General features: G+C 35.8%; 2 protein-coding genes across 2 annotated transcripts in view; one reads left to right on the top strand and one right to left on the bottom strand.

Moving 5' to 3' along the window:
* LOC125235752 (facilitated trehalose transporter Tret1-2 homolog) overlaps positions 1 to 12107 on the bottom strand; it is a 70329-nt gene extending 58222 nt beyond the window's left edge. The window contains 1 exon segment of the mRNA XM_048142336.1: positions 11807 to 12107. Within this exon segment, the coding sequence (XP_047998293.1) occupies positions 11807 to 11841 (35 nt within the window). The 5' untranslated portion in view covers positions 11842 to 12107.
* Positions 1 to 25048, top strand: part of LOC125235751 (neurobeachin-like) — a 462438-nt gene that overhangs the window by 401522 nt on the left and 35868 nt on the right. Inside the window, 1 exon segment of the mRNA XM_048142334.1 lies at positions 4264 to 4379. Coding sequence (XP_047998291.1) covers positions 4264 to 4379 — 116 coding nt within the window.

Below are 25048 nucleotides of genomic sequence, written 5' to 3'. Positions count from 1 at the left end.
GAATTGAACTGTAGGCTATTCTCCTTATACTGATCAACATTTGTTCAGTGACTTTTAAAAATTATGAAGTCTTTAAATTTTTAATTTTTCATACAAAATAAATATTAGCTTCAATGTACGCCATTATTGTTGTCATTGACGTTGTCTGTCACACTTTAGACTTAACAGAATTCGAAATACATTACCTCTTAGAAAAAACTTTCAAGGGTGATAAAAATCAAAATACAAGTTATTTTTAAAAGTCGCCGAACAAATGTTGATCAGTATAAGGAGAATAGCCTAGAGTTCAATTCTTCGCCTTTGTTACAGGCCCCACTCTGTATACCTATATTTTAATTCAATCGACCCATTTATGCCTCGATGTATTGCAAATAAGATAAAATAATTATGACAAATCGCGTAACATATTAAGGCCGCTGTACACACATGGCCAACAGCTCCACCAACCCCCTTGGCCATGTGTGTAGAGGGCTACTTGGCCGTAAGTTGGCAGTTGGCGCTAGCGCTTGCCGGCCAACCGATTCGTGTCGGTTTTTTGTCCACACATCAAAGGATCTTGGCGCCAATGGCCAACTGCGTTTACACATTGGCGCTTCATTCAGTTGGTCGTCAGCCGTCAGAGAGGACGGTAGTGAAATATTTACGAAAATAATAAGTTTATCTATGTCAATAATAGTGTAGATTTTAGGAAATAAAATAACCTTGCAAATGTTTAATGTATTTCCTAAAAAAGATAAATGTTCTTATCATAATATTAAAAAAATTGTTAATATTTCAAATAATTTAATTTTACTACGGGGTTATTATTTTTTAATCAAATTTTTCTGTCAATGTCTATGATCTAGAATTTCCTAGATTTTTCCATTCCACGTCCATCTTTCATGAAGAGCCAATGCCAAGTGATTGGTTCGCCAATGTGTAAACAGCGGCTCTAATCTTTGCCAAGGGCTTTCACAAAGGGTTGGTGGAGCTGTTGGCCATGTGTGTACAGGGGCCATTAAGGTTTTTGAACGTGCTTGCATTCAGTTAAAACATGGTAGACGCCTCTACTTTGTCAGAAGACGCGTTTCGTTCCATTTCACGTTCTGTTTACCCGACTCATTATTTCAAAGTACAAACCATTTTATAAATTATGTTTAGTATGACTAAAAGTAAACAATTACATATGAAATAACAATGTTTTAAGCATTAATCACTTAATAGTATGTTTATAGTTTTATTCCGTCTTAGTAAAATAGACTAACATTGAAACAGCTGGCACAAAAAAACGGGCACTTTTTGAGCAAACTGTATTAAAAACAATATTTTCATAGAAATTTCATGCTTACCTAATTATCGTCACAAAACTGTCAGTGAGTTAATTTTTGTTAACGACATACGCTAATGGGGTCCCAAATTCTGAAAATGCTCACAAACGCACAGCGCATAAATTTTCGTGACTGCAGTCCGAGCGACAAACGCGCAGACTGCGCGGCGCGGTCATCGGCCGCGCGGCCGTGACACACTTCGCCGCGGAAATGTAGCAAAGGTGCGCGTAGGCTCAGGTAAGGTCAAGGCCGCTTTCGCGTGCTTAAGGGCTTTGACTGTATGGATGAGATTTTTATCGCCAAAAAACGGCCCTGTTTATCATTACATTAGTGAAGTACGGATGAGATTTAAGCGCTGAGAGCATATCATATAATGTTGACATTTTTATTTTGAACCCCTGAGGTATATCATACAGTGCAGCAGTGTTGGCATTTTTATTTTGAAACCGTGGCATTTTAAGAATTTCTAAAGCAACATTTACTCAACTGTGTGCAGTTTGTAAAACAAGGAGTGCATATCTTGCACAAGAAGTTAACTGTTGTGTACAAAACATCTCAAAAGTATATTTGAATTTCATGCTGAAAAATGTATCCCGCTTGTTAGGGAAGGATGTAAAATGTATGTATGTATGATGTATAATGATATACAATGAAATATTTAAAAAAATAATGATTCTATTAACATTGCGATGTTTAAGATGTGTACAGAAAAGTTAAGCATACAATAAATTATGCAGGTATAACTTTCTTTAGTAGTATCACTACACTATAGCTGAAAGTTAGGAAGTATAATTGAGATCTAGTGAAATCCAACTATTGAAATAAATTGCATAAATTCTGAACACTTTCTCACCAAGCGACTGAACTAAATTTTAAATATACATACATACATATACTCTGTCAAACAAGTCTGTCAGTAAATAAGAACAAAGAAAACTATATGCATCCTATTCTTTAGGGTGCTAGAGAAAAGGATACCTATAGTTTTCTGTTCTTATTTACTGACAGACTTGTTTGACAGAGTATACATACATATAATCACGCCTGTATCCCATAAAGGGGTAGGCAGAGCACATGAACTACTAAGTTTCAGTGCCACTCTTGGCAAAAAGGGGTTGAAAGAAATCCAAATTGTGACATTGTAGTGACAGGTTGCCAGCCTCTCGCCTACGCCACAATTTAACCCATATCCCACAGTCGACTTTATACCCACGGGAAGAACGGGGGTGGTGAAATTCTTAACCCGTCACCACACGGTTCTAAATATCAGTGCAAAAATAACTCTTTCATTTGGTTTAAAAGGTTATTATAAGGTAGCGAGTGGCTGCAATCAGGTCGTTCAACTCCTACTTATATCTAATTAGGTAATTATAAATACTAGATAGTTACAAACGTCATAGCCAAGTTTTTCATAAGCCTCTATTACTACTTTACGGTGTCACGTAGTCTTCTTTGATTGTTTAATTGCCGTATAATTAAGTATTTGAGTGGTGTCCAAGCACTGATGGCAGCTGCTATGATAATAAATATTGTTTTCCCCTCACTAGCTCGGAAACACGTGTTTTGTCCTTTAATACCAGCGGGTAAAAACGCATTTTATCCACTAGTGGGTAAAGTAATTTAACCTTGGATAAAGTCAAATTAACTGCTTTAAAATTGATAAAAGTAGGTGCATCTAGTAATAAAGATGATTTACCACCTGTGGAACTACTGGAAGCAGTGATAAACGCATTTTTTGCGTTGTAGTTTCCTCGCTATAGTGAGGGGAAAAGTTTTGTGTTACACTCGGGTGCAAATGTATTTTACTTCTCGTGTGTTAAAAAACTCGCAAGTTCAGGATTCTATTCTCGAACCACTCGTTTCGCTCGTGGTTCAACTATAGAATCCTTTCACTTGCTCGTTTTTCAATTCCACACTCGGCGTTAAAATACAACTTTGCCCCCTTGTATAACAAATAACTAAAAGTCGGCTGAGATTATTATTATTTAGCTAAGGTAAGAAAGGAGAAAATTAATTTCCTTTTGCTCGGATAATAGGCGAAACGACTAAAAAAACTAATTAGTCCGTCAGTTAAATTATCAAAGAATTTTAGACGCGTTTTTTTTTCTCGTAAACGAAATATGACGACGGTACAGTGCGTTGAAGTTTCGCGTGACGTCACGCCTAGTTAGGTACAATTTTTACTTAGAAGTGACGTCACAAGAGTTTGTACTATGTCACAAACCACCACTCCGGACCTTTGATGCTCTATATCTTTGTATTTTTTCATTAATTAGAAAAAGCGAAAAATATGTGTTCAGTATTTTTGGACGATCTAACTGACGGACTAAACAGAATGCCATTTTTTTATGTAGTTGTCATCCGTATTATCTTTTTAAACTATCACTATTTGATATTTTATGAAGCATTTGTCTAATAGTCTAATATTTAATAGTCTAGACCACATAATTATATTTTTTTTTTCCAAATAATATCATTCTGAACAACAGATTAAAAAAAACGCATTAATGGGATATGGGTTAAATTGTGGCGTAGACGAGAGGCTGGCAACCTCTCATTGCATTTTTCTTCGAACCCCTTAATTGCCAACTAGAGTAGTTTCATGTGCTCTGCCTGCCCCTTTATGGGATATAGGCGCGATTGTATCTAGGTATGTATAAATAATAAATTCGTTTATTTCAGACAACATATGGTCCAAACAGTACAATTAAAATAAATAAATATTCTTCTTCTTCCTCGGTTCCTCATGGCTGAGGGTCGCGACCACATGAGGTCGATATTTTGCGCACCAAAGCTCTCCATTCCGCACGGTCTTCTGCAGCAAATCACAGTTCAAAAATTCATAATTTAGCAGCAATTTTAAAAATTAAAATTATATTGTCGACATTACTGACATTTTTTTTTTAGTCGTTTTAGTATAGCAGACTGTTTGTAACATTGTCTTGTTTTGTTGCAGACGCGCCTCGATGATGTCGCCGCGACAACTCATGCGCAACTCGAACATGACGCAGAAGTGGCAGCGGCGCGAGATCTCCAACTTCGAGTACCTCATGTTCCTCAACACCATCGCCGGTGAGTGATCTATTTGTTTACAATATGTCTGTTTGTCTTTCTGTAAAGCAAGGCACGATGAAGAGCTAGATCGCCGAATCAGTATGACTTGGAAGAAATACTGGAGCTTCAAGGAAATATTAAAATCAAAGCTCTCCCTGAAACTGAAGAAAAAGGTCATAGACTCCTGCTTGCTGCCATGCCTTTCTTACGGTGCACAAACATGGATTTTCACCAACAACACGAAAAATAAAATTCGCACCTGTCAGCGTGCTATAGAGCGAAGTGTCCTAGGAATAAAGCTCAAGGAGGAGCGAAAAAATAAGGGAAAAAACTAAAATAATAGACGCTGTCAATAGCCGAATCATTTTTGTTAAACTATCTTAAGTAACCGGACTTCCGCGACCCAGGCTTTGCCTAGTGTGGAAGTCACAGTAAATGATAAAATTGTAGCTATTCCTTTTCTTGGTAAATAAATTATTCTTATTCTTATTCTTGGACTCAAATGGAAGTGGGCCGGGCATTTGGCCCGCGCTACTGATAACAGATGAACGAAACGCGTTACTAGATGGATGGGCCCAAGCGGGAAAAGACGGTCAGGAAAACCCAAAGAGCGATGGATAAACGAGATCCAAAAAACCGCAGGCAGAGACTGGATAGACAAGGCCCAAAATAGAGAAGACTGGAGAAAGCTGGAGGAGGCCTTTACCCAATAAGGGGCCACGGCTTTTTTTATACCTTTATTTTTAGATTTAATTATTTTCTTGTTTTTTAAGCTATGGAATAAAGGCTATTTATTTATTTATTTATTATGTCTGTTTGTAAACCATAACTGACCATAACTGTCGAGGTATTCCCGATGAACTACTACTGTACCTCTAGTTCATCGGAAAGTTCTTCAAAAAAGGAGTGTACAAGTTTCTAATGGGTCGGCAAAGCGCATGTGACACCCCTTGAGATGCAGGCGTCCATAGGTTACGGTGACCGCTTTCCATCAGGCGGGCCGTATACCTGTTTGCCACCAACGAGGTATAAAAAATAAACGGAAAAGTGCAACGTATATGTATTTTTAAAGACGTTTATTTAGGCTTTATCAAGGACCCTGGAGTCATCATCATTCTCCTTGCGCTATCCCGGCAATAGCCACGGCTCATGGGAGCCTGGGGTTTGCTTTGGCAACCCCAGAATTTGGCGTAGGCACTGATTTTACGAAAGCCACTACCACCTGAGTCACCTGACCTTCAGACCCGAAGGGTAACTAGACCTTATCGGGGTTAGTCCGGTTTCCTCACAATGTTTTCCTTCACCGAAAAGCGACAAATATCAAATGTCACTTCGCACATAAATTGCGAAAAACTTGTTAGTACGAGCCGGAAATCGAGCGAGCGATAGGAGCGAGTTGAAATCTACCGAAGTCAAATAACACGGTCATCAAATTGGTGTCAAGGCGAGGAAGGTGAGCGTGGTAAACCCAGGCAAAGATGGCGAAGCGTTTTTGACACCTTCTTTCTACTTATAACTTTTTTTTTTCTATTTTAGTCATTGTTGGGAGTCAATCGGTCCTCGCTAGAGATACGGGCGGCCGGTTGCTCTTTCATTGGTAACGGCTGGTTTTATAACTGGCCGGAGAAAGCAAAAATCAGCGAGCTATGAAAAATGCTTCAGCCAGCAATAAACAAATAGTTATTTGTTTTACAAGGGGGCAAAGTAGTTGTTTAACCGCACGTGCCAATGTTGATATCCGAGCAAGCGAAAGATTCCAATATTTAATTTACCTATAAATGATGATTTTGAATCATAAATATTAAATAAAGTGATGGATTTGATTTAGTTTAATGTCTTATAGTCAATATTTTGTTCGTGTTGGGGTGGTGAAAAAAATTATGTCTCACTCGGTGGCAAAATTATTTTAAAGATTCCACTTTTTCAACCACTCGCTACGCTTGCGGTTCAATATTGGAATCTTTCGCTTGCTCGGGTATCAATATTGGCACGTGCGGTTAAACAACTACTTTGCTCCCTTGTGAAACAGTTAACTATTTACGAATGCTTTGCTTTATATATGTAGGTAAGCTAAAAGGGCAATTATTTAACAAATGGAAGTGTTTCAGCACGTACCTTTTAACAATGAGTGTTATAGTTTTGATCGCGTGTCCAGGATATTCCGCCATTTTCCTCGCCACTGACATAACGTTAGACCGGCGCATGACATTACGCTGTTGCGCAGACCGTGTAACTGTACAATTGAAATGTTTTTCTAAGTGGTTACCTACAGTGTTATTCGATAAACATTTGCCTGTAAGTTACACGCATTATCAAATATATTATGATTCTGGTTAAAAAATCAATAAGGGAGTCAAAAGATCATTTTAGAGTATTTTGGATAAATTAGAACCAACTAGGTATTTATTTTATCAAAATAGACTAAATTTTGTGACACGAAGAATCTCTAGATTATCTACTTTTATTAATTACTATGTGTGACGAACTACATGACATATAATAGTGCCTACAAATTTTATGCAACCGGTGTTAAAGAGAGGTCAAAAATGGTGGGTTGCGCGGGTAAAATTGTTAATAAAGACACCACGAGTTTTTTTTTTTATAATCCACATAATAGCGATACATTGACTAATGATTAGTGCAGTTTAAGTACACACATTTTCATATTTTCAGTGGCAATGACCAGTCTGGATCATAATAATTAGAGCCTACCTTATCCATATCGCGAAAGAGATAATATGTACTTGTACGCAGCTCTTTCGCGATTCAGAGGTCGAGTTAAAATAGCGTTGATTTGATTTATGAATAGCCTGTGGTGGCGTAAAACCACAAACAGCTCATGTTTCCGTGTAAGATTACGTGTAAAACTGGCACGAGACAATATTGATAGTTTCATTAACACCTCCAGAATTGGCGTTACAGTTAACTGTTAATTTGAAGACAAATATGGCGCCTGATTTTGTCAGAAAAGCCATTTATTGTTGCCATATTGCATGTTCATGTGGTAGGATGGGATGGGCTATTTTCTGGCCTAAATATAACCGGCATAAATATGTGATGATTTCTATACCTTGTCACATTAACGTCTTGTTTGAAATATCATACGAAATTGTCAAACGATTTAAAGCGACAAGGTACAGAAATCATCATATCTGTTATGACGCCGGTGCGTCCTGTAACACAGGGTTTTAGTGTGCGATTTTGAAAATTGGATTTTTACGACGCATATAAAATATACTCGTAAGTAGGTAGGTAGATATCTCTGGTCCGATTGAGTTTAAATCAAAATCAAAATCTGGTGTGCGGATGTTACAACTTGGCTCAAAAGAGTAGAAATGGAACGGTTTCTTTTTTATCATAACAACAGCAACACTTACAGTTCTCATACAAAAGTGAGTCAATCGTTGCCACATGCAGAACGGTTTACATAGACGCCATAGGCTACAGCCAAAAAAGAGTAGAACTACAAAACAAATTAAATATATCCTCAACTTTTGGCAAAAATCATCCCTATCTACAATTATATCCACTTCGAGTCCTTTTGGTCGTTTAGTATTTTGCTACTAAGTACTACTCTCTACAAACAGTCAACATGTGCTGCGGAAGTTGTTGCTGTAGATGCTGTTGCCATCTACACAGCTGCACCAAGATCTGCTGAGTAGTCGCCGCAGAAGGGCCGGCGGCTCTGCCAGCGCTTCTGATGCTTCTACCAAAACCCGTGTTGTGTGGATGTAATATTCTTACAAGTGTTGTTGCGTGAAATATGTCAACTTTGCATGTGGCAACTATTTTGACAGATTTTGTCGTTAATTGCTATAGGTATAAAAAAAAACTTAAATTTCTACTCTTTTCTGCAAGCTGAAGTATTGGCGAATACGAGTTCTCAGTAATCTCAGTTCGGGGCCAATTTACTAGTTTATTGTAAACCAATAACTAAGCCTTACTTTATACACTACAGTAGAGCACTGTTGCAACACGCGATTATTCTTGCAGTTTCCGATTGTTTCTGATAGCCATCGTTTATTGCAATTATTCCATCATAGTATTGTTTAAAGTACCATAGATCAAGGTGATACGATTCCTGTATTGTTAATATACATGCTATTGAAATCGAGGTATTTGGATGTCATGAATTCTGATGAGTTTCCGATATTTGCGATACCTAAAAAGGTCAAAAATTTGTACTAAAAACATCACTTCTGTAAACAATATTATAAAAGTTAACGACCCTGGTACATTTGTATCCCATTTTTCATAAGAATGTGGTCTTAAAATTAGCACTAGATTTCCTTAACTTTTGCAATGTCTACAGGAGAGATAAAACCAATGACCTATAAATACTGATTATTTTCTATACAGGTATATACATTACTATTTTACCTCGAAATTGTATAATTTTATATAATCAATAGCTGCAGTAAATCATGGAAAAATTAATAGGGAAGAAAAATATTTATAAGTACTTATTTAGCATTGCACAAGCAAAAAAAAACTTTATTTAACTTTATACGTCAAAATGTATTAAAGAAAGTAGCACGAAACAGCGCTCAGTTCGCCCAAATCAAATAAAATTGAATGAAGGTAGGTATTATATTGTAATCGAGCCAGTGAAAGCGTCGAACGGCTAAAGTCAATTTAAAAATAACAATAAATCAATTTGGTAAAATAACGATAGAATTTTTGCGGAATACCAATGCTCTTTCTTACTTTCTTTTCTGTTAACAGAAAGTTTCTGTTAACAGGCTGAGATACAGTCAAGGCAGAACACATAAAATGTGAACTTGATTTTAGAGGAGACCGTGGTCAGTTCTCACAGCGTCGATTTTAGGGAACTTATAAGCTAACAGAAAGTTCTCAATAGTGCACGTTACTAGCCCGAGACTTGAACTAAAAAACCTGCGCTGTTGCGAGCTTGCTTAAAATGTTCCTAAGAATCGACGTTGTCAACTTGTCACAACTCAACTCTGTTATAACTCACTTCAATCTCCCCTAAAAGGTTTTGTATCTTGTTAGTACAATCAATGCACTCTGTAGACTAAAGGCCCATTCCGATGACGCGCGAACTCGCATGCGATTTTATCAATCAGTCAATCAATCACCGCAATGTAATGAATCTCATCTTATGCGAGTTCTTCGCACCGTCTAAATGGGCCCTGGTCTAAATGGGTCTAAATGGGACTAGCCCAGGACCGGGCGAAGTGGGGTACTATACTAGGAGAGAGGCCTATGCTCAGCAGTGGGCGTTCAAGGGCTGATATGGTGATGATGAGATGGACCCTCACGCTACTCGGGAGTTCGCAACCATACATCGCGTAGGTACGCAAATATTGTGACGAAGAAGTTAAATTGTAGATTGATAAGTGGTAATGAGGAGTTCCTCGTTCTTTCAACAATGTAAATGCTGTAATTGCTTTGGAGACAATTATCAGCATGGCAGGACTTAAGGCGCCGTGAGCTCAGGCCTAGTGAGCCCTTGAGGGTACTCAGAAATTGTTTTTTTTTTTTCTGCTTAAGAGTTTAGGGGCGTAGAGGTAGTGGTAGGCTTTTAGAATGTGCGTGGCCCCGGCCTTGAGGGACAGCCGCCCTTCTGCCGTTGCGTGACGAAGCATGTCCACTAGGGAGACCGTGGTGAGTTGTGACAACTATTTTTGGGAACTAATTCACTATTAGCAAGCTCGCTACAGCGCAGGTTTTTTAATTAACGCCGCTGTGTCACAACTCGCCTCTGTCACAACTCACCTCGGTCCCCCTACATTGGGTTCCTCTGCTTCGGCTAGCATGTTTACCTACGAGTATGTTCTTGTTTTTTTTTATCGAGCTAAAGTTTTATTCAGGTTTCAAATCGATTCTTAACAAAGAAAGGCCTCTAGTTTGCTTGCTTGTTTTTTAGCGACCGTAGCTCAATCTAAAAACCGTGACTATTTTTCAACACTGGCTACACTCAACCAACTGCGCCTTAATACAACTTTGATCATAACTCTCGCAAACTCTCATTGCAAATAATACAGCCACGCTACTTTAGTCCTTATTGGTGAGTAATAAAACTGGTTGTTATGCGTAAATTCGCGTACAGGTAATGAAATGACGATTAAGGAGTCATTTAGGAATCAATTTGTCTTACGTAAGAGGAATGTGAAGACGGTACTGACGTCAGGTGATGGTAATTAACTCATTATGCACTTAAAAATTGATACTTGAAATGTGGCCTAAAATTAATGCTCTAGGTCTATGTAGGTAGGATGATTTGTTACTCAAGCAATATGTAATAGATAGAACGTGGTAAGTAAATAGCATAAGAATGACGAAAGCTGGTTTTACGCGGACCATTCTTTTACAGCGATTTCAACGATTGCAAAATCCTTAGGTATTCTGAATTCTGACCGATTAACAAGACCGTATCTGATCTCTTTACAAAGATCGGATTAAGAATCTTTCTCGTTAAATTTTAGAGAACTACGATGTCTCAAAGAATCTTACTACTCTAGAGAATAGCAATTCTTAAGAATATATTTGATTAATATTCTTAAATTGTTAATTAAATTAAAATTTATGAAGCCCTAAGTAAAGATTTAATAAGCATATAAATATTAATCTGTGTTTTAAACATTGTGCGCCTGTGTGGTGACGGGTTAAGAATTTCACCACCCCCTTTCTTCCCGTGGGTGTCGTAGAAGGCGACTATGGGATATGGGTTAAATTGTGGTGTAGGCGAGAGGCTGGCAACCTGTCACTGCAATGTCACAGTTTCGTTTTCTTTCAACCCCTTATTTGCCAAGAGTGGCACTGAAGCTTTAGTAGTTTCATGTGTTCTGCCTACCCCTTTATGGGATACAGGCGTGATTGTATGTTGTTGTTATGTTGTTTTAAACATTAAATAAATGTCATATACAAAGAAAAAGTGACCAAAGCCTCCAGTGCTCCGAGCTGGAATCGAACCATACTGTTCTACCTCAGGGATGGCCAGAGGGCGCCACGAGCCTTCGGAAATGTCATATACTTAGAAATTTCGACCCTTGCTTTCGTGGACCGATAGCCGAGTGGTTCTGGCATTCGCCCGGTAAGCGGAGTACGCTGGTTCGATTCCAGCTCGGAGCACGCTGAAAGCCTCCAGCTTTGGTCACTTTTTCTTTGTATATGACATTTATTTAATGTTTAGAACATAATAGTAGTGTTACTACTTAAAAATAACAAGTTAAAATATTTTCTATGAAAGTAATTTAATTTGTTCTTAGAATCTGTGTTATTATTAATCTTAGTAACGTTCCCAATGTATAATTAGGTATCTTTTTAAACAATAGAACGACTAGACACTATCATTGCCAAATTAACATATTTATTTACTGAGCCGTCTTGTCTGTAGCCGAGTGAACACACGGAAGGTCAATGACCGATAGATATTTACATGTCCTAAGCGAAAATAGCATATATTCTAACCTTAATCATACCTTTTCAATATCTCCATAAGTTTCTTTGCCAGCATATCACCACAATATCACAGCACCAGACATAGACATACGCGAGAGAGTTAGCGAAATTTTCGCGCGCATTTTTGCAACCGTCACGGTTATTCTGAAACACTTTCACTTGTTATTTTAAAAATCTCCCGACTGGACGTGTGCGAAAGTTGGCAGACCGGTGACGAGTGGCCCGTGGGAGCGACAATTGAATAGTTAGTAGTTAGTGTGATGCATCGCGCGCCTCCTTACGCTTAATCGATATCAAAGGCCAAAGTGTACGCATTGAGCTGTTATAAACAGGATATTTTAACAATAAACAGATGTCACATGACGGCGGGACAAACACCTATTTTCTTCTGTGTTCGCGTGTCTATAGCGAGTGCCTTATCCAAAGTTACTACGTGAACAACCGAACACTAGCCGCTGGACCATGTTACTTAACAGTTTCAATTTCAACACATTGTAGCGGTGAATTCACGTGCATCTGAACTGGCACTGTCGTAATATTTAGCTAGGAAGCTGAAGAAATGTGAAATAATGAAATATAATGGCGTTCTTTATCAATATGTCGCATGAGGTAATGTTACTTCACATACAGATGATTGTATTATGCATGATTAGTTCTGGACAATACACGTTTTCATTTAACTACTTTTTTATCTTAATAATGTATGAAATTGAAGGACATATGAACGTTAAATATAATGGAAGTTTATTTAATAAAGGATTACTGTCTCGGCATTTTAAACTGAAACTTATTTTAAAAGTCATGACCAGGCGTATAATTAAATTCTTGAGGCCAGAAATAAAATTGCTTTTTTAGCGAAAAATCAGTGTCAAGACGATTAAGAGAAATCAGTTAAATGTCATTACCATAGCGCCCCATGTCAAGGGACGCGCGAAGGATGGATTGCGCGAAAGTTTCGCAATTCGCGCCGGCGCCAGTCAGCGCTAAAACGAACTGAATCTCTTTGATACTAGTATTATTTTAGGCTGTTTAGTAGATTAGTTATAATACTTATAATGACAACGCTGAATGGTCTCGTTCCGAATTCGACCGAGCAGAAACAGTACTGTTGTAACTTTTACGCCATTGAACGACGATTTAGATGACTGAATTATCTGTTAAGCACGGATTAAAACTTTCGCTATTTTTAACTGCGTTCGTGATTTATTAAATCAGTAACCTGGGCTATTTACACCATGACATACGTAAATAGGAGTCTATGTTGTACGAAACATTTAAATTTTCTAAATGACGGACGTTTTTCCGAGTCTTGGTAATATGTTTACTGCCAAAACATTTCGTTATATAAAATTTTCTGAATTGTAAAGCAAACACAATTTATAAACTTTACGTTGAAATTACACATCAAATTACACATTACCCAAAAACAACAATGCCAAATATCATAAACCATTTTTTTGTCCCGCATGTGGTATATTATATAGGCACATGTATTACATACATACATACATACAATCACGCCTGTATCCCATATAGGGGTAGGCAGAACACATGAAACTATTAGTTTCAGTGCCACTCTTGGCAAATAAGGGGTTGAAAGAAAACGAAACTGTGACATTGCAGTGACAGGTTGCCAGCCCCTCGCCTACGCCACAATTTAACCCATATCCCAGTCGCCTTCTACGACACCCACGGGATTATTATTATTATATTATTTTTGTAAATAAATATGTGATGGCAACAATTTAGTCGGCGCTGCATTTTGCCGCCACGTTACTGGACACGAGATAGCGGGGAAAGAAAAAACAATGCACAATTATGTACTTACTACTCGTGCTTAGAGTAGCCGTAATTCAATTGTTCGCACGTTCCGTCCGCGGAGGTGTGACTTGACTTGACCCATACTAGAAATATACATTACAGACGGTAGTCGGGCAACCACATCTTGGCGGCAAGTTTGAAAAAATTGAAAAATGTATTATGGCCCCTGTACACATATGGCCAACGCTTTCACCAACCCCCTTGGCCAAGCGTGTAGAGGGCTACTTGGTCGTAAGTTGGCAGTTGGCGCTTGCGCTTGCCGGCCAACCGATTGGTGTCGGTTTTTTGTCCACACATCAAAGGATCTTGGCGCCAATGGCCAACTGCGTTTACACGTTGGCGCTTCATTCAGTTGGTCGTCAGCCTGACGGCAGAGGACAGTAGTGAAATATTTACGAAAATAATAAGTTTATCTATGCCAATAATAGTGTAGATTTTAGGAAATAAAATAACCTTGCAAATGTTTAATGTATTTCCTAAAAAAGATAAATGTTCTTATCAGAATATTCAAAAAATTGTTAATATTTCAAATAATTTAATTTTACTACGGGGTTATTATTTTTTAATCAAATTTTTCTGAAAACGTCTATGACCTAGAATTTCCTAGACTTTTCCATTCCACGTCCATCTTTCATGAAGAGCCAATGCCAAGTGAGTGGTTCGCCAATGTGTAAACAGCGGCTCTTATCTTGGCCAAGGGGTTTCACAAAGGGTTGGTGGAACCGTTGGCCATATGTGTACAGCGGCCATCAGGGCTCAGCGGCCAATCGTCTTCATAAAACGCGTGCCTTCGTAAACCTTGACGTCTGCGGAATCATCGACGATTAAAATGTATGGGTTTCATTCCCATGGTAAATTTGAATTTCGTGCCTTTTTTAGTGCCAAGATTTGGTTGACCGTCTATAGTTATGTTAAAAATAACAAAAAAAAACTAGAAAGCATGAGATATTTAGCTGTATATTGTGATTTATAGATCTTATGATTTTTTAATTGATTGTGTTTACCTTAAGTTATTGATTCTATTTACTGTCTGAAACCTCTATTTGAGCTTGTCTGAAACCTCTGAATATTTCTTACTTCAATCTATGCTAAACTTAACCTCTCTTTGCTTATGCTTTAGAGCAGATCTGCTCCATAAATAAATAATAAATAAATAAATATTATAGGACATTCTTACACAGATTGACTGAGACCCACGGTAAGCTCAAGAAAGCTTGTATTGTGGGTACTCAGACAACGATATATATAATATATAAATACTTATATACATAGAATAACAGGCCATATATTTCAAAATAACAGGTATTTGTTATGATTCATATTAAAATTTCAATTTAGACAGGCACACTGAGGTTAATTTCCAATTTCCATTTATTTCCCAATTAGAAATGTTTAGACCAAAAATTTAGCGATATTCATAAAATATGCAATCAGAAGTAGAGATGGGCGGCGGGAAAATACCCGGGGTAGATATCGGGTATTTACCGGGTATTTACCCAATCTACCCGATATTTACCTTTTCTACCCTAATAGGTGGGTATAAATAAATATTGTAATAAAATGGGTCATAAATTGAATTTAATCGTGAAAAAATGTTTTCTTGGTATTGTATAATATATTTATATTTTATTAATATAGTTCTATAAACATATATCGAAGTATTTGTATTGAATAAGGAATTTGTTAAATATCATTGACATGCTTGTGTGTTTGTTACCTCCTCCTCCTAAACGGCTGAACCGATGGGGATGAAATTTTGTGTGCTTATTATAGTTCCTCTCAAGTAACAATTTCTGGTCCTATAGTGGTCGAGGACACCAAATTAAATCACACTAAATGGTCCTATAAATAGTCTATATTGGTACTGTAGAGCCGATTTGGCGCAATTATGCAGCCATTTAGTGATATAATAGGCCTATAGCAGTATCATCCGTGACGTTTAAGGTCTATAATGGTGATGTAATGATGACTATTGTGCTAATTTGTTGACATAGAGGACACAGTAACGCTATTATAGTATCAATGTATGCTATAGTAGCATTTGAGATTCCGTTATACAGGTTATTTTGTTCTATAATAGCAGTTGCCGTCCCTTTTAATGCGAAATTTCTAAAATAATTTAATGTGTGTAATATTTAACAAAAACTGTTCTAAACGAGGAACTTAACGAAAAGTGGCGTGTGAACTTGTGAAGTTTAGTGTCAATTAACATAATTTGGATTTCATATACTTCCATCATTACTGCAAAAAGGTATGCGATGGAAATTTTACCGTTAAAAGAATATTAGTTTAATGGAGTATTTTAAATGCGCCCTCGATTTATACATGTTTTGAATAAAATAAATAAATATAATTTAATACAATAAAATTATTGGCACCATAGTTTCTACTATGGATCCAAGAAGTAAAACATACGCTTTTATAGTTCGACTATATCACTTATCATACGCATTCACTGCCATAAGCCTGCCATTGTGGATTCAATTAGGGTTGCATGAGAATTTAACTATGATCCAGTTTAACTTATAAGTTCTTTATATAGAAAACAATACTTGTTTTCAATGTTTTACTATAGAAAGATCTTTTAAACAGTATTAATAAATGTTGTTTTCTTTTTAGTATGACAAATCTAAACTACAATTGGTCGCTATGTGTACCTATTTTTAAAGTTAATTTCTAGAAAAACACTGTACGGAACCAGATACCGCATCTTTGGCCTGATTTCATAATTACGATGTATAAACACCATAAAGCAGCCTTTTAAGGTCAAAATTGTCATTTAAAAGTAATCGTTTTCTACTCTTATATATCTGATTTGGTTTATAAAACATATAGTAAACTCAGCTATAACGCTATTGTGTTTTAAAAGAGATACCGAAATCATTATTCAACAGGTCTGTGATATTTAAAGAGTCATTGTGGCGTATACGGCGATGAGATATAAAAGGCATTAGAAAACGACTATAACCTTTTCAAAGCTATATAAACGTATCCTGAAAACTTCATTATAAAAATAGCTCTATAATGGTATTCATATCACTACTATACAGTGTTAAATACTATAGCAGTGTTTTCCAAAGCCACTATATCCCAAAATAGTGGTATAGTTAGGTTTTAAATCTGTTAAAACACAACTACTAAAAATACTATAAGCGGCTTGTTGGTAACCTTAATAGCGCAAATTGATTGCATAACAGTGATTTCTAACACCATTATACAGTAATATTGTTCTATAATAGTCATATTTGATCCTGTTATAGACCAGGCCTATAGCGGCTCTATAAAATGGTGATATAAACGTTTACATCACTTCCTAATAACACCTTTTAGCTGTATAACGCAACAACTATAGCGGCTTGTCGGGAACCTTAGTAGCGCAAATTGCTTGCATAGCAGTGATTCCTAACACTATTATACAATAATATAGACCTATAGTAGTCATATTTGATCCTGTTATAGACCAGGCCTATAGCGGCTCTATAAAATGGTGATATAAACGTTTACATCACTTCCTAATAACACCTTTTAGCGGTACAAGCTTATATAGCTAAAAGGTGTTACTGGAGGCTTTTATACGACAGGCGGTCACGCGAAAACCTTTATACGACATCTATAGTAGCTTTTAGCGTCGAAAACCAGAATTATAGCACTAAAATGTTACTTGCTGTTTGTTTGGTAAAGCCTACTATCTAGCCGAAGTCACATAGAAGGCATTATTACAGTCCGAATTCAAAGCAAGTGTTAATTAAAATCACACATGGACGTGGCGCTTGTTTAACTAAGTACAAACTAAAGTATAAGTATCCCATAAATAAAAATAAAAAAAGTAACTGACCGGTCAAGTGACTTATTGCACCCTTTAAATACGGATGCAACTACCTGGCGTTTTGCAAAGCTGTGACCTCATTGGCTAATGAATTTGAATTTGTCTGTCCACCGTGTTTAAGTTAAGTAAGTTATTTGAATACTTAGTGGGCCTAAAACATCTGGGGAATACAACTTTTTAATTGAATGTGGTAAATAACACATGATATATGGAATATTTGGAATCTCTGTTAACATTTTAATATTAGTTAGTCAAATATATATATTTATTTTAGTAGAAAAATATATTTCAGTCATGTAAATTAAGAATAATCTTTAATTTCATAGATTATTTTTTATACCCGCTCATTTGGGTAGATACGGGTAAATACCGGGTAGATTGGGTAGATATGGGTATTTTCCCGGTATTTACCCGTCAGCGCCCATCTCTAATCTTATTTTTTATTAATGATTTTGTTAACAATCAACAATTGTATATAGCAATATATAAATAGTAATTACATAAATATTAGGTACAAGTCTTGATAAATAAAATAACATAAATAACTAAACAAACCGTAAACCGTATTTATAACAAAACATAACAATGGCGGTCAGATTGAAAAACCTTATCAGTGTTTATTGTCACTTTGCGATGACACCTTAAGGTGCCAGGTGCTTATCAACCTTTTAATCGTAGTTTCGCTGTTTAAACGTGTTATTTTTATTATACAGACTGACATATTACCGATGATTATTATAACTATATGTACTATACTTACGCCATCAAGTATCAAAGTATTAGAAGCGCTGTATTTTCGCACCTATAGCGGTGTGGTCTATCGCTTCACATTTCCAAAATAATCTATCTCAAATTTGCTGCTGTACAGATTTGAACCTTACAATTATCAGGATACAGTTGCTTCTTGTTGTCTTAGCGCGTGCAAATACAGAAGCTCCCGCTCAACACAAAAGGAACAATACCTTTGTTTAGAAACGTTCGTTTCAAAAAATTCATACTATACTCGAGACACCTATACACTACATCCCTTTCTTGTTTTAATTTTTTTTTTGTAAATATTTAAATAATAGGTCAATTTAGTTTTAATTCAAATACTTGCCATGCTGTGCCGTGTATCTTTTTCTTTTTTCTTTTTCTTTTTAATGAACTACGTTTCTTCTAATTGTCTGCCCACTTTCGTCATTCCTAACTTGATCATCTCCGTCTTTACCACTTAGTACTGTATGTGAAGTAGTTATAATTAGGGATTAATTTTCTATCTTTAGTCATATGTTTAGGACATTCCGGTCTGAGGGTTGACTCAGAGCGGACGCTGCACCACCACCTGCAGTGTATACTCAAACATACTTGTGTGTTTTATTAACTACAATTCCTAGATGTCAGTCTCACTCCTTCTTCTTTAAATCTGTTACCTTTTTCAATTCAGACTGTTTTGAAAACTAGATTAGTACATTTTTTTTTTTATATATATATATGACTGTTTTATTTTTTTCTTTCTTCAATAGCGTACAATATAATTGTACAATGCAAGCATCGCACATTTCTCGCGTCAGCATTAAAATTAATATAATTATGACTTGATTAGAATTGCTTTGCATTGCTTGATTGCATTTGCATGCATTTAGTTATGTTTTATTGCAAATAAATAATGATTGATTGATTGATTGATCGCTGTATTTGCGATTACGCTATACATCGATTTATGCATTAGTTTACGTTTATACGTGCTCCTAGCTAGTACTCAGTATACCTTGGTTATCAATAAATTTATAAGTGTATCAAAGATCAGTGTTTCTATCAAGACTACCATCAACCATAAAGAATCATATCATCTAAGGTGTACGGCTCGTACAATAATATTTCACTAATTTCATACCTTTTCATGATTTACATTTTTTTTTTTTAATAGGTCGCTTGTCAGGCGTCTAATGTATATTAGGTAATAAATTGCAGTGCATAGTTATTAAAACTTTTACTGTCTACTGTTTTTTTTTTCTGGATCGAAAAGGCTCGTGATTCATTGCATTGTAATACATAGAGATACTATATAGAATATGCATTAAAATCCTATTCAGGGTCACGTATCCACTTTATCGTTTTATTGATTTTGTTTCATCATGATCAGCTTTCTTTCTCGTAGATACTTTGTACCACACAAAGTAATCAACGATTAATTTTCTAAAATAGATAGCTGTTCATATACTATTTAAGAAGTGCTTACCCAATTGACCCAATTATACTAACATCCGATTTATATCTACACAGTATGTATATATTTTAGATAACACTTTTCTTTTAAAGTATTTTATCAACATCTTTTTTTTTTTGGCTGATTGGCGATTGACCATAGTCACACCTGATGGAAGGTGAAGATATAGTCGAAGATGGAGCTCACCGATTCAGTAATACTTAGCATATTCACTTTTATCTTAAAGAGACCGAGGTCGTATTTTTCTGGGAACATCTATGGTGGGAGTGCATTCCATTCCTTTGATAAAATATTATCTAAATTATTACCCAAATATTATCTCCTTCATTTACTTTCTTTGCGCTGTTAACCGAACAAATCAGCATGCCCATTTACAAGGCATCAAGTCATACTGAAATTGACCGGAGTAACAGGAGTAACAGAATACTTATACAGCTCACCGAACTACGAGGTAGTTTAGTAGGTAAGCACAGTGTTTCTCCCAAGGTACCACGATTTGAATTTTTTTTTGCAGCTGTGTCTTTAAATTCCTTCAGGAGATGTTATATCTTGACAGACTCAGCGTTTATTTATGTGTCACACGGAGAGAAAAACAACTAGATTTAATGTTCGTTCAACATTTCTATTTTTTTTTTTGTTAAAATTGCGCCTACGTGTTCTTTCATTCCAACTACAAGTTTGATGTTGTTAAGTGTAGTTACACTTCCTTCTACATTTTTTTTTTTTATACCACGTCGGTGGCAAACAGTTATAGGGCCTCCTAATTGAAAGCGGTCACCGTAACCTATGGACGCCTGCAACTCAAGGGGTGTCACATGCGCGTCGTCGACCCATTAGAAACTTGTATACTCCTTTTTTTTAGAACCCCATACTGTATTTCATCGGGGAATACCTTGACATAGCTCATTCCACAGCCGGAGCGTTCGTGAAAGGAAATATTATTGTTTTTTTTTTTTTTCGAACCAATCTTTTATTTAAACCAACAAGTCGATTTTGTAAAAGCACATGTCACATATTGATTTAAACATATGTTTGGCTGATTCAATAAAATATATTTTAACAAGTTTGACCTTGTTGTTTGGTTCGTACAAATTCGACTTGTATCATCAATATTGTGATTTATTCCCTTTACTAAAATACTATTGTTTCAAACAGATAAACACGCAACAAGACGAGTTTGTTAGATTCACAAGGCAAATTTCTCTCAGTTGTACCCTTAACTTCACATCCGTCTATCAATCCATTTATATATAGAATCATGTTCCCTAACTTCTAAATAATGTGCATTGTAAGTAGTTAGGTACCTAGATAATTGACGAGAAGCATTGAAATCTATGATTATTTAACATTTTACAATCACTACAGACAAAGCTGATTCAGCCGCTGATTGTTGTCCTTTTGTTCATTTTCTTGACCAGGCGAAATAAGGTCACTAGTGAGATTTATTTTATAAATTTACAAACTTAGGTTACTAGTTCGCTTGGAAAATCTTTAATATGTATTCACGAAAGAGAGACCACATTTCAATATCCTCCCGTGAAATTACGCAAAAAAGTTCAGCATTTTTATTTCTTATTTTTTTTTCTATATTAGTTCAATAGAGGCTCACATCAGATCCATTAGTTTATTTGTTTTAACTGGACACCTGACTTGTATGAGATTCACCTACATGAATCTCTGCAGTATGTACCTATTACCCTAACTGATAACGAGTACCTTCAGTACCAATATATTTTTGTAATGATTTTCAACTGACGTAGATTGTCTTTGAAAATCTATCATAGATCAACTTAAATAGGCATGTCTTTCTCTTGAGGTCACCCATACTGACAAAGCCTTGTTGACGGTAAGCAGAGTTAGCAACTTCTTTTTTTTTCCGCGTTGTTGAAATGTATCAAGCGTTCGCTTAATTTTATTCAATTCAGCTGCACCACTACGTGTTTTTTTTTTTTTTTTTTATATACAATGCAATGTCAAACCAATGAACTGTCTTTATTTATTTATTTTTTTCACTCTTTTCACTCTGATTGACGTTAGCGGCATCTAGGTATATAAAGAGTGCTCTTTTCCAGCGCTCCCACCGAACTCCTGCTGATGTAGGATCACCTTCGCTGTCAAATGCCTCCAACGACAATTAAGAAGCCATACTGGACTTTCTTGGGGCAACCTGTACCCAATCAATTTAATGATTCTAACTAACACAAGTCAAAATATATTATATTGAAAATATTTCAACTTATGCTATCTCAAAGTACTCAGTCATTGTACTTGAGTGTTTTACTGGGGTAGTTGTCTCAGACTCTCAGGCACTGGATGCCTTGGTATTTTTTTCTTTCATATGTGTAATTTATTTCGGTTTCAATTTAATGATATTTATTGACCGACGTCAATCTACTATTATGACAATTGAAGGCTCAGATAGTATTTATCATCTGATCTAAGCGTCATTTAAGCGCACGTTCAACCAGTATAAGCGTAATTTACTTCGTGTTTAGGTTATTATCATTAAGCTCATATTTGCAACAATTCAATGTTCAGTTTTTTTTTTTTTTTTTTTAATTGCTGTTTAACTATGTTTATAACAATTTAATGACCAGATAAATATATCTGCTTTAACCGAGGTAAGTATGTTTTTTGTTTTCATTTATTTTACATGACAATTAAATGTCCAGATTCAGTAATCTGCTGGTTCCACATATATCTATATTTATCCTCGTAAGGCTAAAGTCATGTCAAATTAATGACCAGATACATTTTATCTGCTTTGAATGAGCCGTGCACACTGTACAGGTCAGGTCATTGTTATTCTGTTACCAGTAGGTTTTTTTTTCCATGACAATTTAATGTCCAGATTCGGTAATCTGCTGTATTAACTAGCTTAATAACCAGAATTTCTGTTATCCAATTCACACACATGACAATTAAATGTCCAGATTCTGTAATCTGCTGTTTCCAAATTCGCAATTTAATGCCTTATTTTCAGCCACAAATGGCATAAAATTTCATAGTATTTAGATGCCATTTAAATGGTCGATACTAAACAATACAATTGAATGTACAGAGTGCACCTCCATGTGCTGTTTCCAAATTCGAAATTTAATGCCTTATTTTCAGCCACAAATGGCATAAAATTTCATAGTACTTAGGTGCCAATTAAATGGTCGATACAATTGAATGTACAGAGTTGCACCTCCGTTTAATGCCTCTTTTTTTTCTGCCGACTTTACTGACAAAGTAATTTAATACTTAGATGGAAACTGCTTATCATAAGTGCTTCAAAAATGTATTTTTTTTTCTATACCGTGTTTTTTTTTTCGTTAAATTTGACACGTCGTTAGGTTCATTATCAAGAACCATCCTGTATATCACTTTTAGGTAAATATGCAATAAAAAATGTTCATCCTTTTCATACATAATAAATTAATTTATTATTGTGAGAGACCCTTAAGAATAACATTCAAGTTAGAGTCAAGTGATTGACGGCATATGTCAAAACAAATAACATTAGGGATTGTGTTCAGCACTTTTTTTTTTTTTTTAACTCGATAACCGCAAGAATTACGACGCTAGTTTCATAGATAAATTAATTGTATTTGATGTAATGAATCTCTTTCTTTTTTAAGTTAACGTAATCCAATAACAACAGGGTGTATATTTCTTTATTTATTATAAGTAGGTATATTTAGCACTTAATGTGAACCCATCTGGTTTTCTGGTTTTTAAGTAATTAAATACTCAGATAAAACTGCTCGAAATCGGCGTTAGGAATGTTTACGTAAGTCAATCCGCGACAAGAGTATTAGTCACGATTTTATGGCATTTTCAATCAATTCAAAAGATTCACGTTCAAGTGATAATCTATCTCTAAATAAGTGTTACTTTCCCGACATATGCATAGATCCTTTCATTTGCAGCTGTAGTTCAAATAACCACTTAATGAAGTCGTGACTTACGTTACTTTTACGTAAATTCACCCCTGTAAGGAAGTATACTTAGGTAAGTATTTATCTAGTTTGTTTTGGTTTTCACCTTACTCTCAAACATCGACTAATGCTACCATAGAACATTTAAGTGTGATGGTTGTACAACATTTTATCATTCAAGTAAATGACTTATTTAGGTAAATAGCTTAACCATTCATAAATTTAGCAACATCACATAATCTTGTGTATTAAATCAACCGACAGGTAGATGGTAACTTCACTAATTAAAAATAAATATCATTTCTTTTGGTTGGACGGAAATTATTGTAATGATTCCGGGCTGTGATTTATGTAAATAATAAATCAATTTTATAAACCCACTACACATAAACTCAAATAACATTTTGGCAATCTAGGTAGGTAACCAAACCGTTTACTAGGTAGGTAGGAGCCACACACCGACACCTGTATAGGCATGACAATCTAGGAAGGCTGGCCGTATGTTGTCAATTGCCTCAAACATTTTATTAATTGCATCGTTCGGTTACCTGCTTAAGGTTTATATTCGCACGGTTGAAAGAAATAACATTTCATTTATTTTTATTTAGTTTTAACTTAATTCTTGAAAAACTGCCGTTATAATCATTTCGCTTTGTAGTATTTAATGAACACTTTCATTTAGCTTCATTACGTTCCGAAACTACTAAGAATGCCAGTAATTTAAAACGGCAGGTAACCAAACCTGTTTACAAAAAGATAACGGTGCATCATGGCGCATCGTTACTCGATTTTATAGGTTATGTTACTTATGTTTCTATCCCATCTTTTCCGAATACTAGATTCACGTGGTAAGTACTTTCTTTTATCCTCGTCGCCACTTGTAATGTCACTCTATTACACTATATACATCGGGTTGGCTCGCCAATACACACCGCACGTCCGTGCTCTATCGCACTCGGACACCGACTGCCATATGTACTCGAGACACCTATACACTACAAGAAGAATATATATAATGGGTGGTATAATATCAAGTAAATAGTCCAGGAAGCTTGTTTATATAATGCCAACCTCGTGACCCCTCAAGTCCACAGTTAAACACAGCAATAAATCTCAGTAAGTGGCCATTAATATATGTTTACCTCTCTTATCAGTTCAGTCAATACACTTGTGATAACAGCTCACAGTATGACTACAGTAATTATACTAAAATATTATTATATTATTATTTAATGTTATTAAATATTATTTTTATTATTAAAAGAGTACTATCGTACAGTATGGCCACTCCCGCTTCCTGCTGAAAGTGCCGCACCCCCTCTCGGTTACCTCACAGTTATTTCAGTATTTCATTCATACAAGCGTTCACCTACTGTGTGCTAAATAGGAACGCGCCTCTTTCATATAACTATTTGATCGCCTTGCCAGTGTCCGAGGTGTGGTATTACAGTATATAGTCTACTCGATGGAATGCTCCTTATTT

The sequence above is a fragment of the Leguminivora glycinivorella genome, chromosome 18 (assembly GCF_023078275.1).
Source record: "Leguminivora glycinivorella isolate SPB_JAAS2020 chromosome 18, LegGlyc_1.1, whole genome shotgun sequence".
NCBI classification, from domain to species: Eukaryota; Metazoa; Arthropoda; class Insecta; order Lepidoptera; family Tortricidae; genus Leguminivora; species Leguminivora glycinivorella.
This window is presented reverse-complemented; position numbering and strand designations above follow the sequence as displayed.